Source organism: Rhynchophorus ferrugineus, unplaced genomic scaffold (assembly GCF_030347505.1).
Source record: "Rhynchophorus ferrugineus isolate W39M unplaced genomic scaffold, kcgeb_rfMv2 rfM2, whole genome shotgun sequence".
Taxonomy (NCBI): domain Eukaryota; kingdom Metazoa; phylum Arthropoda; class Insecta; order Coleoptera; family Curculionidae; genus Rhynchophorus; species Rhynchophorus ferrugineus.
In genome coordinates this window covers 72,540,872-72,557,291 of record NW_027472581.1, presented here as the reverse complement: position 1 = coordinate 72,557,291, position 16,420 = coordinate 72,540,872, and the positions used below count along the sequence as shown (strand labels likewise).

The following is a 16,420-nucleotide window of genomic DNA, read 5'->3' as shown; positions in this document are numbered from 1 at the left end:
CATATTACAAGAGATAACATAAGATAATGCCAGGGAGTAACGCAAATAGCACTATTAGTAAAGCATATGATTTTTTTACGAATAGAGGCAGTTTTCAACCATAGATATGACCTAAGATGGAGCTCTTACTGATAAGTAATCTAAGCTGTATTCGTTCTATTCTATTCACATAACCCAGGCCTCTTTTGCTAATTTGTATTTTGTGTTTTACAATAAAATATTTAATATATTGTATGTTTTATTTGGTTTTTAAAATACACGACGTATATTTTGTTTCGTATTTTAAGTACATATAAGTATTTTGTAATTTGTGCTGTATTAAGCCAAAGCAAGAATTTTTCACAGCTTTGCTAATTATTATAGCTAAATTATTATTTTTTTATTAATTATATCTTATATTCGATTTGCTTAGTAGAGAAAATTAATAGAATAGAGATATTAATTTACAAATTATTTTATTACTACTGTTCTGTTTTAATTGCATTAATAAAGAAACAAGGAATGCGGAATTAATACATCAGTGTATGTTTACCAAATTAGAATAAGACTAATCTACTTAAGTTCAAGTTAAAAATACACTTATACACTAAAGTAGTTCGTATGGTTTGATTCAATCTTCAGATTTTCTGCGTGTTGTCCAGTAGCTGTATTTCTTTCACATTGCTGTGATTTAACAACCTTATATTATGTTTTAGAGCGAAATATAGGGTCACTTCGTATATCTATTTGATTCCAAGGTCATGGTGGCGCTCTTCGTTGGCTACGTATCGATAAGCATTGGTAATTAATCGTAAAACTTTGTTTTGGGTGCCTTGGATTACCCGTTGGTTTGATGTTTTAGTGCAACCCCATATCTGCACCCTATAAGTCCAAATATGCTTTATGATTGACTGATAAACCAATCTCTTTGATTTTAGATAAAATTGAGAGTATCTTCCAACTAATCAATACAGTGGCTTCACTTTGAGCTTAACCTGCTCCGCATTTTGTATAACATGATGTTTCCAGTTTAACCTACCATCTAGATATATTCTTATGTATTTAGCTGATTCTGCTTGAAAAATCGGGCATCCGTCAAGTGATATAACTAAGTTTTTATCAATTAGCCGCAACATAAAATTAAATGGACAGATTTAGAGCTTTTAAACCGTATTTTCCAGACTGTAGTCCATTTGTAGATTTTGTTGAACGCGATTGGTACTTTTTTTATAGCCTTAGGCAAAGATTCATTTTTTACCATTATAACTGTGACGTTACCAAATATTCCAAGTACTGTTTCTTGTGGAACTCCAGCCGAAATTGGTTCAAGTGTGAAGTGTTCAAGAATATTATGACTAAATAAAAAATAAAAATTATGTAGTGTATAAAAAGTATATTTTATATATTTTTACAAAAATGATTACAGTATAATCTTAATGAAAATATTTAATGTTTTCTAAGATTAACTATCGCATAACGGTTTTGCTATGCTAGTATAAAGTCCTATATTTACAAAACAATCATTGATTTTTAACAACCACTTAGAGTGAGCGCTTCTTAACAACGTTAATATTTACATAGTTAATAGTTACTGACTATAACAAGGTCATTAATGAAACATTATTACGGCTATGAAACTACATCTACATACATCTACAAATATCTACAGACTAGATAATTTACTGAATATTTGCTTCTTTTTGTTATTGAGTCATTATAAGAAATATCCCTTAGGGTATCTAGTTGTTTTTTAATATTGACATTTCTCTTGGCATGATTGTTCTTTGGTATTTTTCTTAAGAAGATAAAACAAACACAAATAAACAAAATTAAAAGATTCTCCGTTCTTCTAGATATACGTTAGAATTTATTGAAATATATCTAAACTATAAAATTGCTTATACAGAATTTAATAATGCTCATTGGGAATACTGACTTTATTTTTTTTAATATATCTCCTAAAAACCTGACTAAAATACAATTCATAAATGAGTATACTATATCGAGATTTTTTTCATGCTAAATATATCATCAAAATTTTATTTTTTGCGTCATAATCATATTCGATGATATATACCAGCATGTTTAAATAAGAAAATTAACTAGGAATAATCAAAGTGGTGCTAGTTATAGTGTCTGTTATTGACATTTGATATCAATATCGCACAATTTAAATTATTGATCTACGCAAATGATTTGTTATAAAAGTAAAATAAATATTAATTTTAAAATATCGTTAAATGTCGCAGAGTATTAGAGTTTTTCTCCACTTAAACTCATCATATTGTAATAGGAGTGGTCTGGGAAACGTTCTAATTCAATATAATCAGTCTCTGTGAGCAGCAACCTTTCCAAAAGTTCGACCAGTTCACTAAATGACGGCCTCTTCTTTGGATCCTTGTCCCAACAGTAATACATAATGTTGTACAATTCTCGTCGACAATGTTCAGGTTTGTCCAGGCGATATCCATCACGGACCTACAAAGAAAATGATATATTAATATCTATGAACATTTATATGACCTAAATACTGAAACTAAATGCACGTGGCTTCACCGAGTCTGATGCTGAAGGGAAGCCAAATATTATATTACTGGTGAGAGTACTGAATTATGATGAATGAATACTGTGTGAAAAGCTTTTTTGTCTAAAGTTAAATTATAAAAATATTTGTCCAATTAATTATGGCTACATTTCCAAGGAAAGCTGATTCAAATATCCGTTTAGCAACGAAAAAAATGGAAAACCTATGATATACATTGATCTCTGTGTACCTCAAGCTGGTATATATATTTTTTGTACTTTTTATGCAGCGCCAGCAGCTTTCTTCTAAACAATCCATTGAAACTCAGTTTAGTTGTAGATATAGACCAAAAGCAAATAACAATCATGTCTTTGAGGCTTTCAATCTTTTGAATGTAAGTCAACTGAACTGATTTCCTCGAAGCATTTATTTATTTATCTAAATATATATTTAAGTCGCAGATACAACCGTTCGATACTGTAATGATTAAACAAATCGTTGGTCACAATGGCCAAAAATAATTAATACCGTACTTGCACCTTGATAAAAAAAAATTTTGCTGTTGAAAGAAAAGGAAAGAAGCGCTATTGAACATTGCCAATTAATGAAATGTATTGGCATCGACACTTTAAAAGTATAGTTAAAAATGGTCCTTTTGGTTATAAAACGTATTGATGTTAATGAATGGTCTACAATGAATGTTTTTATGTCCCAACATTCAATGTAGACCTATATGAAAATATATAAATTGAAGATTACATCTTACCTACCATATTAAGCAAAAATGGTTTTCGCGGTATACACTTCAAAAATTAAAAAAAGTGTCTTTTCTTTTCAAAGTATATAAAAAACTGTAAATTAACTAAAACTTAAATAAATCCGCTCAAGGTAATAAACTTTATATCAATCGACATATTATGCCTCCACTATTTTGGAATTTTATCGATACAGTTCAGATATTATCGAACAGTTCAGAACTAGTATTTTGTCATATTATTAAGACTAGTAGGCTTAGAAGACTAAATAAAATTCATCTAAAGTTGATATATTTGGCCATTGACTTTCCCACCAGATCTATGTCACATTTATTTTATTATCTGTGTCAGAAATTATATCCAGACAAATGCGTGATTGTTTGAAAAATATATCGAACGGTGAGAATGTATATATAGTCAATTCACACGAGTGTCAATATGTGTCTGTCTAAAGTTGTAAATTCGTTTTACAGTCAGACAATATTATCCTTGCCATTTTATTCTATTTAAAAAAAGATAGAATGTTCTTAGAGACGTTCGAACATATAACGGAATGAGCCTGCAAAAGTTGCCCATTTGCCAAACGTCCGAAAATTCTTCAAAATATTATAATTACGGTTTATAAACCGGCAAATCTTGTTTTAACTCTTTGTTTTAATATTTGAATAACTTGAAATTGCCGCGGTTTTTATTGAAAATATTTTTGATACACAAAATACAAAATATACAAAAAATAAAAAACAATATAACCTTAAATTCGCCAAAAAGAAACCGTGTTTATGTGAAACAGGTGACGAATCAAGATCAGCTTGGTGTTTCAGAGATCAAATATACGAAATGTATAAAACAGTAACAGAAAATTGTTAGTCTGGAAAGTATCCATAAAAATCCAAAAGATATGCAGCTATTTGAGAGATGTAGAACATCAGTTCATACATTGTTGGATAATATACGATTTAAATGGTGTAAAGATAACCCAGGAAGGGTTTTAATGGAACTTCCAGAGATTGCTTTTAAAAGAATACAATTTTTAAAAACATAAAACAAAATCAAGAAGAATTATTATATCAATTTTTATATTTAGATGACACATTAATATTTTAGAATGGTACATTGGGTTGCTCATGGCAAGATGATAATAAATATATTATAAAGACAACAAAAGTTGATGGAAAAAGGTAAATGTTGGAATAACTATCGATTAGGTTTTGTTAGTATGTTATGACTTATTTATTGCAGACATATAGTTCTTCATGCTGGAAACAGGAATGGTTTTGTTTCTGGTGCAGAATTACGTTTCTTTAAGTACAACGGTGACTACCATGAAGAAATAAAACTATAACTTGTCTTTGTGGTAGTTTTAAAATCAACTTTTAAAGAACTTGGAGGAACCATCAGTTATTATTATGTACAATGCACCATATCTGCCATATATATATATATATATATATAAATGTATGTGTATATATATATACATATATATGTATATATATATATATATATATATATATATATATATATATATATATATATATACCAAACAAGTTCATCAACAAAGGCTGCAATTAAGGAATGGCTTAAAGTACATAAAATACGTTTCGAGGGAGTCATGTTAAAGAATAAACTATTTCAAAATTTTACTCAGTAAATATAAATAAAATATTTAATTCCATTTTACTTTTTTAGAAATAAGCCTGAGAAAAGATACATAGTAGATCAGATTATTGAATGTTATGGCCACAGAGTATTATGTCTCCCTTCCTATCACTACATTTTTAATTCAATTGAGTTGATATATGGTATTGCAAAGAAGTATTACAGTAGATATTCAGGTCCAGGAGGATATTCAAACCAGATCTGTCTGGATTTATGGAAAGAGGCATTGTTGAAAATAGCACCTTCGGTTTGTGTGAGCTCGATTAGACACATTGAAGAAGAAATTTACAAATGGTAGAATCTTGAGCAAGTTTTTAATAGATTGGAAATAAATAGCTTAATTGGTCACTGATTAGTGTTTCTGAAAGTAACAGTGATTGAATAAATCCTTATGAATGTTGGTTTTTGATTTAATGCTGACGATTACCAAGACAAGGCGATGAAAGAGGAAACCACTAAATGTCAGTATGCAATTAATATACTTTATAGTTGTAGGGAATTGCATTATAGAGTCTGAAAGCTTTATGAGCATGTATATTATTGTTTAGAATATATATGAACGTTTAGTTAACATGTATGAGAAGAGGAATAACACTAACACTTTTGCAGCTATGGAAAATGCATTAAGCAGAATGCAGTGATTAAATGTAGTTTTATCAGAACTAAGCGTAAAATATAAATATGCTCTCTAATGAAAGTAAAATTCATTACCCAGGTATAGAATTGTTCATTATGTGGATTAGGCCTTCGGGAGATACCAGTACATACAAAACCGCGCCTAGAACCCTACCGATATTAGTGTGGAAAAAAGCTCAATGTATATATAATAAAACAACTCTAACATATAAATTATTGCATCTGTAAAATTAATTGCAGTTTTAAGTTCTTCGATAATAAATGCATTTGGTGTACTGTAATGTTAAAATAAATTATATTTAATAGAATATTTGTTCAATTATTTTATTTATATTAAAATTTTGTTATATGTCAGAGCCAAATTATACTACAACTCAGAGTTGCTGCGGCAACATTGCGACGTTCTGACATGTCTCCGGTGTCACTGCTATTTTGAATTGACTATACATAAAGTAAAAAATATGGTATTGTAAGAGTCAATCACCTATATGCTTTATTAATAATTTTCATTTTACATTATATAGTTATCTTAAAAATAAAATGATAGTTACTTTTATTGGTAGCCAATGTTTATTAAAAAAACCTAAACTTAATAAAAACTACTTGAAAAATAATAGTTAGGAAACTGCAACATAGATCGGCACAGGGTGTAACGCGACGCATTTGAAACAAATACAAAGACAAATTCAGGAAGAAATGTCAAAATTTAACAGCTAAATTTAAAGTAAATGTAAAGTAATTAAACGCGTAATATTCTGAAAATCCGTAGTTTAGAGGCAGTTAGTTAAAATATACTTTATCAACTAACTAAATGCAAATGTTATGCAGCAGACATTGAAAAGTTTTTATGTTAAATGCTTGAAACTTGTTAGTATATTTTACAGCAGTGGGAAACTTTCTGCGTCGATATTCCAAACTTTAGATGTGGATTTATTATCCCTCATTAATATGAATTTAATTTTGCCAGTAATGATTGACGAGTGAATGTGAAAATATTTTCTGGAAACGCAATTTAATTATATTTAGTGCTGAATATCGTCAGATTCATTGATATATGGACAAGTTCTGAGTCAGTACAATTTTAAAATATATATAAGATTGTATGAAAGTCATTCGTCCTGGATTCAATTTAGATTAATATATTATTAATGATGACGAAAATGGTGAAACCTAAAAGTTTTGTTTAACAAGCGCAGAAAATTAGAACTCCATCCAAAATAACAATGGACTTACGTCATCAAGATATCGAATGTATTGCCTATCGCAATTTGTAAATTCGTTTTGATATCAGACAATAGTTTATTCTAGTTAAAAAGAGAAAACACTATCTGATGCGTCCGAACCTGTAACACAATAAACCTATCGAATTCGCCTAGTTGTTCAAAATTCTTCAAAACATTAAGTGGTTTTTCATTTTAAACATAATTTAATGCAATTATTTCAGAAAATCTGTTAATCTAGAAGGTAAGTGTTAGGAAATATAGGATTTAATTAGTGTAAAGATAACCCACAAACGGTCCATCGAAACTTCCAAACATTGTTTTTGAAAGAATACAATTTTTAAAAGCATATAATAAAATTAAATAAGATTTGTTAATTCAAATTGTGTAACATAGATATTTCAAAAGAGAATATTAGGTCACCCTTGGTAGGACGCTAATACAAAGTGTAAAGACAATAAAACTTCATGGAAAGTGATGAATAATTCATTCAAATATATTAATTGCAGATATATTCATGCTAGAAACAAGAATGGGTTTATTCCTTAAACTAAGTTAATATTTTCCTCCAAGTTCAAGAACGACTACCATGGAGAAATAATCCATAAGTTTTTGCACGTGGTTTGAAAATCAGCTGTTAAAGAACTAGAAAAAAACATTTGTTATTTTTGTGGACAATACACCATAACGTTTTTATGGAAGGTGGTGATTCAGTAATGGCATAACATACATTAAGTTTTGAAAATGCCATGTTAAAGAGTAGTATGTTAAGAATTATTTCAAATTGTTACTTGGTAAATATAAATGAAATGTTTAATTGCGTTTTATGTATTTTTTTAATAGACTTGCAAAAAATACACAGAAGTTCAGATGGCTGAACAATATGACCATAGAGTGTAACGTCTTCTTCCATATCGTTGCATATTCAATCGGATCAAATTATTATGGGATGTAGTAAGGAATTAATACAATAGATATGTAGATCGAGAAAGAAATACAACCAGGAACTATTTGGATATGTGGATATAACGATTGTCTATAATAACTCCCTTCGACTGACTTGAAATTGGCACATGGTGGAAATGTGAATTAGATTTAGATTGGAAATTAACAGTATAGTTATAGACTTGAATAGTGTCTCAGAAAGTGAATGTGACTGAATGGAACTTTCTGGATGTGGAATTATGGTTCAATGCAGAATGACGAGAGTAGAAACAAATAAAGATTAGTATTTCGTTAATATAGGATAACTGTAGGAAATCTTATTGTGGAGCATGGAAAATGTATGTGCATAAATATGTTTGTAATTGATCAGAATATACATGAGCATTTGGTTAAAATGTATGAGAATGAACACTAACTATTTTGTACACCAGACAAAGACATTAGGGAGAATATAGGGATTAAATCTAATTTTATCCAGAAAAATTTACACAGGTAGTAATAGAAGAAATTAAGGACAAATACAATGATATTACAATTATTACTTGACAAGCAAACACAGAAGCGAAGGGAAGAAGTACTAATCCTATAAAGGCAAATTAATTCTGTAATGAAATTAAAATACAATACCTGGATATACAATTCTTAATTAAGTGTATTAGGCCTCCAGGGGATACCTTAGTTGGTTTCGAACTAAATATAGTTTCGATAATGTTAATAATTATATTTTATAACATTTTTGTTTCACTATTTTACTTGCCTTAGAAAATTGTTGTCAAGATTATACGTGGAAACCTTGCGATATTTTGACGTTATAAATTTACATGACATGAGTTCGCTGTTTTATTGGATATAAAATCTTGGTTTGTTGGTATTAAGAGTTGGCATAATGTTATCGTATTTTATTGGAATGTTCGAGACATTTCGGCAGAACTCAACATCAGTATTGGTAGTGTAGAATCGATATCCATGAACACCTTCAATATCGCAAAATAACGACGCGATGGGTTCTTAAACTGTTGAACTTCGAGCAAACATTCTAAAAATTGGTCGCCGCTTGCTAATGCGATACGAGGCGAAGGGGGGCGTTTTTTAATGCGAATATTCACTACAGACGAGACATGCGTACACTATTATACTCCCGAAAGCAAAATGTTGTTTATAGAGTGGAGGAAGAAGGAAGAAGGGGCGCCAATCAAAGCGAAGACAACCAGGTCCGCGGGTAAGGCTCTGTGTCCGGTGTTCTTGGACAGGCAGGGCATGCTGTACGTCTATTTCCTGCACACCCAATGGGCCATTAATGCTGTATACTACTCTAACCTTCTGAAAACACACGTGAAGCCCACTTATCGCTCGACACCGAGGAGCATGCCAGCACGAAGTGCGATTCTTCTCCAGGATAACGCGCGCCCTCATACCGCTCGTCTCACGCTCGATAGAATATCGGAATTAGAGTGGAACACCCTCCTATAGTCCGAATTTATCATCCTGCGACTACCACATGTTTGGACCATTGAAAGATGGTCTCAGAGGTCAAAGATTCAACGCCGGCGACAAGGTAGAGGATTTCGTGCGCAAGTGGCTGTCCGAATTACCAAGGAATTCTTCGATACTGGCATCAAAAAACTTCCGGAAAAATGCGTAACTAGGAGGGAAAATACCTAGAGAAACTGTAAATTTTTTTCAATAGTATATAAACCTGTCAGAGTATTTGTCTCGATCATATTTAAATCACCCTCGTATTTTTACTTGCTAAAAACGTTTAAAGGTAAATACTTTTATCGTAAAAAGAGAAACTAACAAATATATTTAGTGTAAGTAAATAATAACAATATATTTATTTTATGAATAATCATAAAGTCCTATATCTACTAGTATAAATATATATTAGAATAAATATAAAATTGGTACAGAACGTTATAAAAAAATATTGTAGATAAATAATGTATGAGTGTAAAATATTTGCTTACTTTCTTCATAACATCAGCAGCGGATATTCCTGGATATGGCGTGCTCCCCAAAGTGACTACCTCCCATATCAATATGCCGAAACTCCACACATCTGACTTGACAGAGAAAATATTATCATATAGGGATTCCGGCGACATCCATCTGATCGGTAGTCGTCCTGAAATAATATTTAAAAATATTAACCATGTCAGAGTTAACAAACGTTGCGAACAAATTTAAAATAGAAATTGTAGCCTTTTAATTATAATTAACACACGATATTGCCTAAACATTATTTTAAATAAATATGAATATGTGGAATCTGTAACGGTTCAATTAAATGAATAATAGTGTTCTCACTCAATTTCAAAAAGGTCTTCAAGAAGTTATAACCAAAAATATGTCACAAGTTTAGTGCCCAATGATAGGGGCGATATAAAAACCGAATAATTAATACCTAATTGCCTAAAACCTAATAATTTGAATTATAATGGACAACGCAATGAACTTCTCAGTACTCACGCAATCTAAAACTTCAGCAGCAGGTTTAAAGTACCCTAATAACTAAATTAGTCAATTCAGTTGAGTCATTCGAGTACCGTAAGAATGATTAAAATGAATGGGCTCGACGCAACAATGAGAAAGCTGAATTATTCGCACAATACTTATCTAGCATATTTCAACCTTATGATATAGACTCTACAATGGATACATCTCCTGTTTATCAACCTGATGTGAACGCTTATCAAATGACATTTAACCTTAAATTAATTTAACTTTAAAAAATGTACTTGGTATTGAATTGGTAATAATATAAAAAGTGAAGTAATTTTAATATATTTGAATAATATTGTCAAAGTTTTATTTTTTGTATGAAAAAAACTACGAAAAAATATACGAGAAGAATTTCAAAACATTATTAAAATTTTCCGGGCTAAATTATTTATGTTTCACCTCGACTTTCATGACAATTTTTAAATCGAATTCGAAAAAGTTGTTTCTATTTGACCCACTTTCGCGTTCTATATTGTTACGAAAACATATTTTCAGTTTCTCTTGTGTATTGAGGCTTTTTTCTAGGTATTCTTTATGTTATGTGACTTTTTTCTTTACCGAAAACGCAGGAAAACTGAGAATGTGTACCGTATGACGTACGTGGGTTTCGCGATAAATAAGTGAAGCGTAGCCTCTTAAAACCACGCCATTTTACGATGTTTACCTTCGCTTTTTCGTTCGTAGACGTGAGAGGCGATGACATCACGTGCAAATCCGAAATCTGCAACTTTGCAGGCGTGTTCGTCCGTGACTAGGACATTTCGGGCGGCCAAGTCTCTGTGGATGATCTGAAAATTAAAAGGACGCAGTTTGTTAAAAGCATTAAACACTTGAAAATAAATGGTGCGAATTAATATGTGTTTTCTTGAGTATCGCTTAATTTCTTTTTTTAACAGAATATATTCATAAGTTTCGATATTTGAGACACGGAAATAAATTTAGTTTGAGAATATACTTTTTTAAATAATGACATCATACATTGGATATACTAGTCTGTGGTACCTGCATTAATACATAAGCAAGGTGATTACGGTATTAATACATCAGTAGATATTTCCCAAACTAAAATTAAACTAAAGTATTCAAGCCAAAGTTAAGAGTAATACTTATATACTATACAAGTATATGTAGTTTGGTTCGCTTCAGTTTTGATATCCTGCGTGTGATACTGGATACAGTAGCTGTGTTAATTCCACGTTGATGTGATTTAGTAACTGTTTTCTCCTTTATATCTACTCTGTTAGCTTCGTATATCGATTTAATTTCAGATCACCGTACAACTCATCGTTGGTTACGTTACAATTGTAGTGAGTGAGTTTTATTTCTTTATATTTTATCGATATTTTTTCCTTAAAACACAGTCAAAGATATGTACCATTCTGGAAATTCGATATTTTAGACCTTTGACTTTTGGGTCGTTTATGTTTTTTTTAAGATTTGAACAGTAATATAAAGTTAACCAGGCGGGATTTCTTTTTAATTGTGCAATTTTTCGCCTTTGCGAATACATAATAAATAATTTCTATGTATAGCAATATTGTTGGTGTTTCTTCGTAGGCTATATTTGCGAGATGTGGCATCTTAACATATCTTAGGGACGTTAGAACTTCATAAAATAATATGAATGAATATTAACAGAGTATCTTTCCCATGATTTTTAAATTATTGTAAATTAAAGATTATAGTTTTAATGCAGCTGTAACGTATATATTATAACTGTCTTATAAAGCAGAAACTACCGCCAAGGTAGTCAAAGTGAACTGATGTGTAGTTATGATATATTGATAATTTGAAGCATACATAATCGTCACCGAAAGTGGTTTTTGCTGGCTCGTGATGGAAGGGTTTCTAGCATGTGGCCTTTGGCTTTGTTCCTTGTGCGCATTGCATGTTCATCATAGCTGGAGCTGGAGAAGTATTAAAACAAGAGTGTTGCTTATTTATTTATTTATTTTGGGTTTTGGCTTTACCCTAGCGAGACCTACTAACCTTAGTGGTAGGACCTAGCGCGTTTTTTACGTCCATTATTGTTAGTGTTAGGGTATAAGATTATACGTCGTGCGCTACTTCCCCTCGTACCGTGAACACATATCATCAGTTATATTATCTGGTGTGTGTTATTTGTTGTTTGTTATGCCAGTTAATGTTATTGAATACTATGGACTAATATTGTTATTAACCATCATGGTTATTCCATTATTGCTATTAACTACCATTGTCATTGTCATGGACGTATTTGGAGCTATTAAGCAATATTTTCCAGTCTCTAGTCGATTTCTAGATGGCTGTTACTAATTTTTATGCAGCCTTAGGCAGCGATATATCTTTTGCCGTGATAACTATATCGTCGAAAAATATTTCAAGTACTTTTTCTTCTATTGTTGGGATATCAGTAATGTAGGGTAGATACAGGAGTGATACCAACACACTACTTTGGGAAACCCCATTGAAAAATGATTGTTTTATTTTTAAATGTCTTTGATACAATATTATATAGTCAGTGTTACAGTTGCATCTAGCCTACATACAACATTCGAGTAGGTATAAAGTGTATAGAGATAAACACTGGTATCTTAAAACAAAGAGATATTGTAGATGAATCAAAATAGCAGTTTTCAGATAGAATATATTTCATAAAAGAATATATCAAACAAATTAAGATCTCAAATTAATAATTAAAAATATTTAAGTACATTTATTTATATTCACCTATTAAAATTCAGAAAAATCCTTGTAGATTGTAAGTTTACCTTACTATCTTTAACATAATCTTCATTAACAATATGGCTAGGAAGAAGATAGTAAAAATATAGTAGTAAATAAGATGGCTACGTAAAAATTAATGCTTGTGAGACAACAACGTGGTTTACCGTCGCAAAATACATACTACTGTGATTAAAAATACCTTTCAAAATTAACATCTGGATTATTTATTTTCTACGTTTAGTTCCATTCAAAGTAATCTCTATAGAGTAAATCATAATCTTATTTTCTAACACTCTACCACGTTTTATGGTTGGTGTGTCCTGAATCCCTCTTTTAACAATGCCATAAAAGTACCATGATTTTTTTACATCGACTAAATTATGGGCAAAATATGATGTGTGGTGTAAAATATCCAAAAAATAATGGTAATAGTGTCTTGTATTATATATTAAAATATTTCAAGTAACAGCTTAATAGAGATAAAATGCGTTAGCTTTAGAAATCTTTAACATACGAGTCTTTGTTCGATAAATAAATCTAACATCAAGATACCAATTATTTGCAAATTTGATTTCTTTTACTTGATTAACGTATCCTTTTCTCGATATCGATGATACAAAACTACAAAATATCAGATAAATAGTATGCCAACATTTTTTCGCTCTTTACGGCAGTTGTTAAATTCAGTATCTGTAATTGTTTTCTTCGATTCTGTTTTACTTTCCTTGATCGAGTCCAAGCCATATTGTTAGGAAGTAGACCAGAATAAATAAATAATCAGGGAGAAGTACGGTAATTATAACGAAGATGTTGGCAATCACTTTTTACATATTTACACATTTACATATTTACACTACATACCCACATTCTAGCCTTTATAGAAAAAATGGATGGAAACAGATGGTTTTTAACTTCGAAATTATGAATTATGTGATGGCCAAAATTGGTTACTGTCGATGTGAATGACTTTGTTGAAGATGGGTGAACAAAATATAGTTCTACTTGTACAGAATGCTATTAATTCGCGATTACAGGAAATAAAATCAACCAAATCGTCTTGGTTATAGAGCGACATTTTCATAATGAAGGTAGCACTTAATAGGTTGACGATACGAGATAATTAGAATTCGAAATAGATGTATCTTTGGTGCTACCAACTGTTAATATTTTTTGTACCAACACATTGATCGCTAAATGATATTGTTCAGCTTTCTTAATATGTTTATATATATATATATATATATATATATATATATATATATATATATATATATATTTGATTAGAAGAAGCTTTTAGTTAAGTTAATAATATATTTTTCAGAAGTGAGAAATCAACAATTTGAATTAATGATACCACGTAATGTACATCGGTATAATATATAAAATAATATAAAACACTCTAATCAATAATGAAAATTTTAATTGATTATTTTGCAATTTCTCTTTAAGAAACTTATAATTAAAACTATAATTATATAACTGTAATTTAAATAAATCACAGTGCGCGTTTAACAGAACTCAGAATATATTTTGTTAGCAAAATAATAGGTTTTATTCTCACCGATCTTGTTGATATTTCGAGTTTTGTTCAGTAAACTACATCATCAGTTCACCACTATCAGTTTCTGTTAAATAAGTTTCACTTTTAATATTTATGTTTAAATGTATTATATTTTAAATACAATCTTGACGTGGGTGTTTTGATTATTTGGAATAACTTATTAATTACTCAACAACTATATAACATACAATATAACGTTAGACTGCATTACAAAAGACAAAGAATATAAGCACTTGTATATTTTATGCCATAAGCCTGTGTTTATTTATACGACATTTTCTAGCATTTGCAATGTTCATTAGTATGATCAAAATGAGGTTATATAATTGGCTGCGTAAAATATATTTACGATATATTTTGCAATAATTGGCTTATATTGACGATTATATAATTAATAATGGTAATAGGAAGGGTTGTTTTAAAACTAAATATAGTTTTAATATTAAATTTTAATAAACATAGTTTAACATTATAGCTATTGTTACCAGTTATATTTAAACCATAACTTTAAGATATATCTGTAATAATTATATGTTTCTAAATGTGCAGATGTAATTTAATTTTTTAACAGTGAGATAATTCGCCCTAAACTATTTTATAACGGTTGGATTTTTTATATTATTCTCAAGAATTTAATATAAAATAATTTAATAATATTACGTAATATATTTTTTTCAGCTTCTTTTTTCCTATTTGGACTAAATTCCATTTATTCAACGACAGCGTATAATCCTAAAATGGCTTATAAAATATGGAATGTACTAATACAGTAAGTATGTTTTTATCAATATTATTCGGAGAATTTCTTCGAAAGTTCATATCAAAATTATTTTCTTGGCTATAACACGTTGTTTAGTAGTAAACATCTGATTCGTTAAAAATATATTGCTCGCGCAACAAGGAAAATATCCATGTTATTAAACGATAAAATGTCAAATGGAGAGAAAAAAAATTAATCTCACTATATGTCAAGGTAAATTTGTCTCACAATGTTTGTATCTGTGGAAATTATCCGGTATTTAAACCGTGATTAATATTCTTGTCAAATTTCTGCACACAAAATTAGTTTGTAGTTGTAAATAAGTATGGTTTTGTTATAACGAATGTGAATTAATTTTGAGATACTTGCGTCACATAATGCAACTATATCAGGTTTTACTTATTATTTTAGTTATTAAATTCATTCAATTGTAAAGAACATAATTTGTCATCTTCAAACAAGTCACGTTACGAGCCAACAAAGAATCATTTGCAATCAGTTATTTAGTAATATAACAACAATTGATAACAACATTGAAATTCCTAAATAGGATATTCTATTTCGCTGGTTGTTTTCACCAAGTTTTGTCTCTTGTAACAAAATGTATTCACAAATCTTTTATTATCATTAAAACTTTTAATTAAAAAATCTTCAAAATTCAATTTATTTACAGGAGCCAAAAAGAAGCCACTAGAATTTGAACAGAAGTTTACACGATGGATTGAAGTGACTCAGTTACCTGGAGGTAGATTTTTGGTTCAAAATTCATTGTCATCAAACGCAAACTGACGGATGAAGGTATAATCGATACTAGCAAGTTCCTGGCATATATATATATATATATATAGAAGATGATCGATGAATAAATATATTTTTTTGGAAACCGCATTAATTACTGGGCTTCAACTTTATTTTCTTATGTCAATGGAAGAACTACAATGTCGGAAACAAATGGTATCAACAGAATGGAACCATGCCACTCTTCAAATGAGTAAACATACGTGGCAGCAATAAGTATATTTCCACAGGAAGTAATATCAACGAGGGTTGACATATTTTGGTCCTTGGTATGAATGCTCAGCTAGAAATACTTCAAACCCTTCTCATGGGTTTTCCAGAATTTTAATTTTTTTAAAATGAAGTTATTTCCAAAGTATTCAGGAATTTATTATTAAT

General features: G+C 29.9%; 1 protein-coding gene across 1 annotated transcript in view; it reads right to left on the bottom strand.

Moving 5' to 3' along the window:
* Positions 1–1,352: 1,352 nt before the first annotated feature.
* Positions 1,353–16,420, bottom strand: part of Cad96Ca (tyrosine kinase receptor Cad96Ca) — an 82,764-nt gene continuing 67,696 nt past the window's right edge. The window contains exons 8-10 of the mRNA XM_076394615.1: positions 10,882–11,005; positions 9,683–9,840; positions 1,353–2,457 (exon numbers count right to left, since the gene is read on the bottom strand). Coding sequence (XP_076250730.1) covers positions 2,233–2,457; positions 9,683–9,840; positions 10,882–11,005 — 507 coding nt within the window. The 3' untranslated portion in view covers positions 1,353–2,232. The remainder of the gene's footprint in view (positions 2,458–9,682; positions 9,841–10,881; positions 11,006–16,420) is intronic.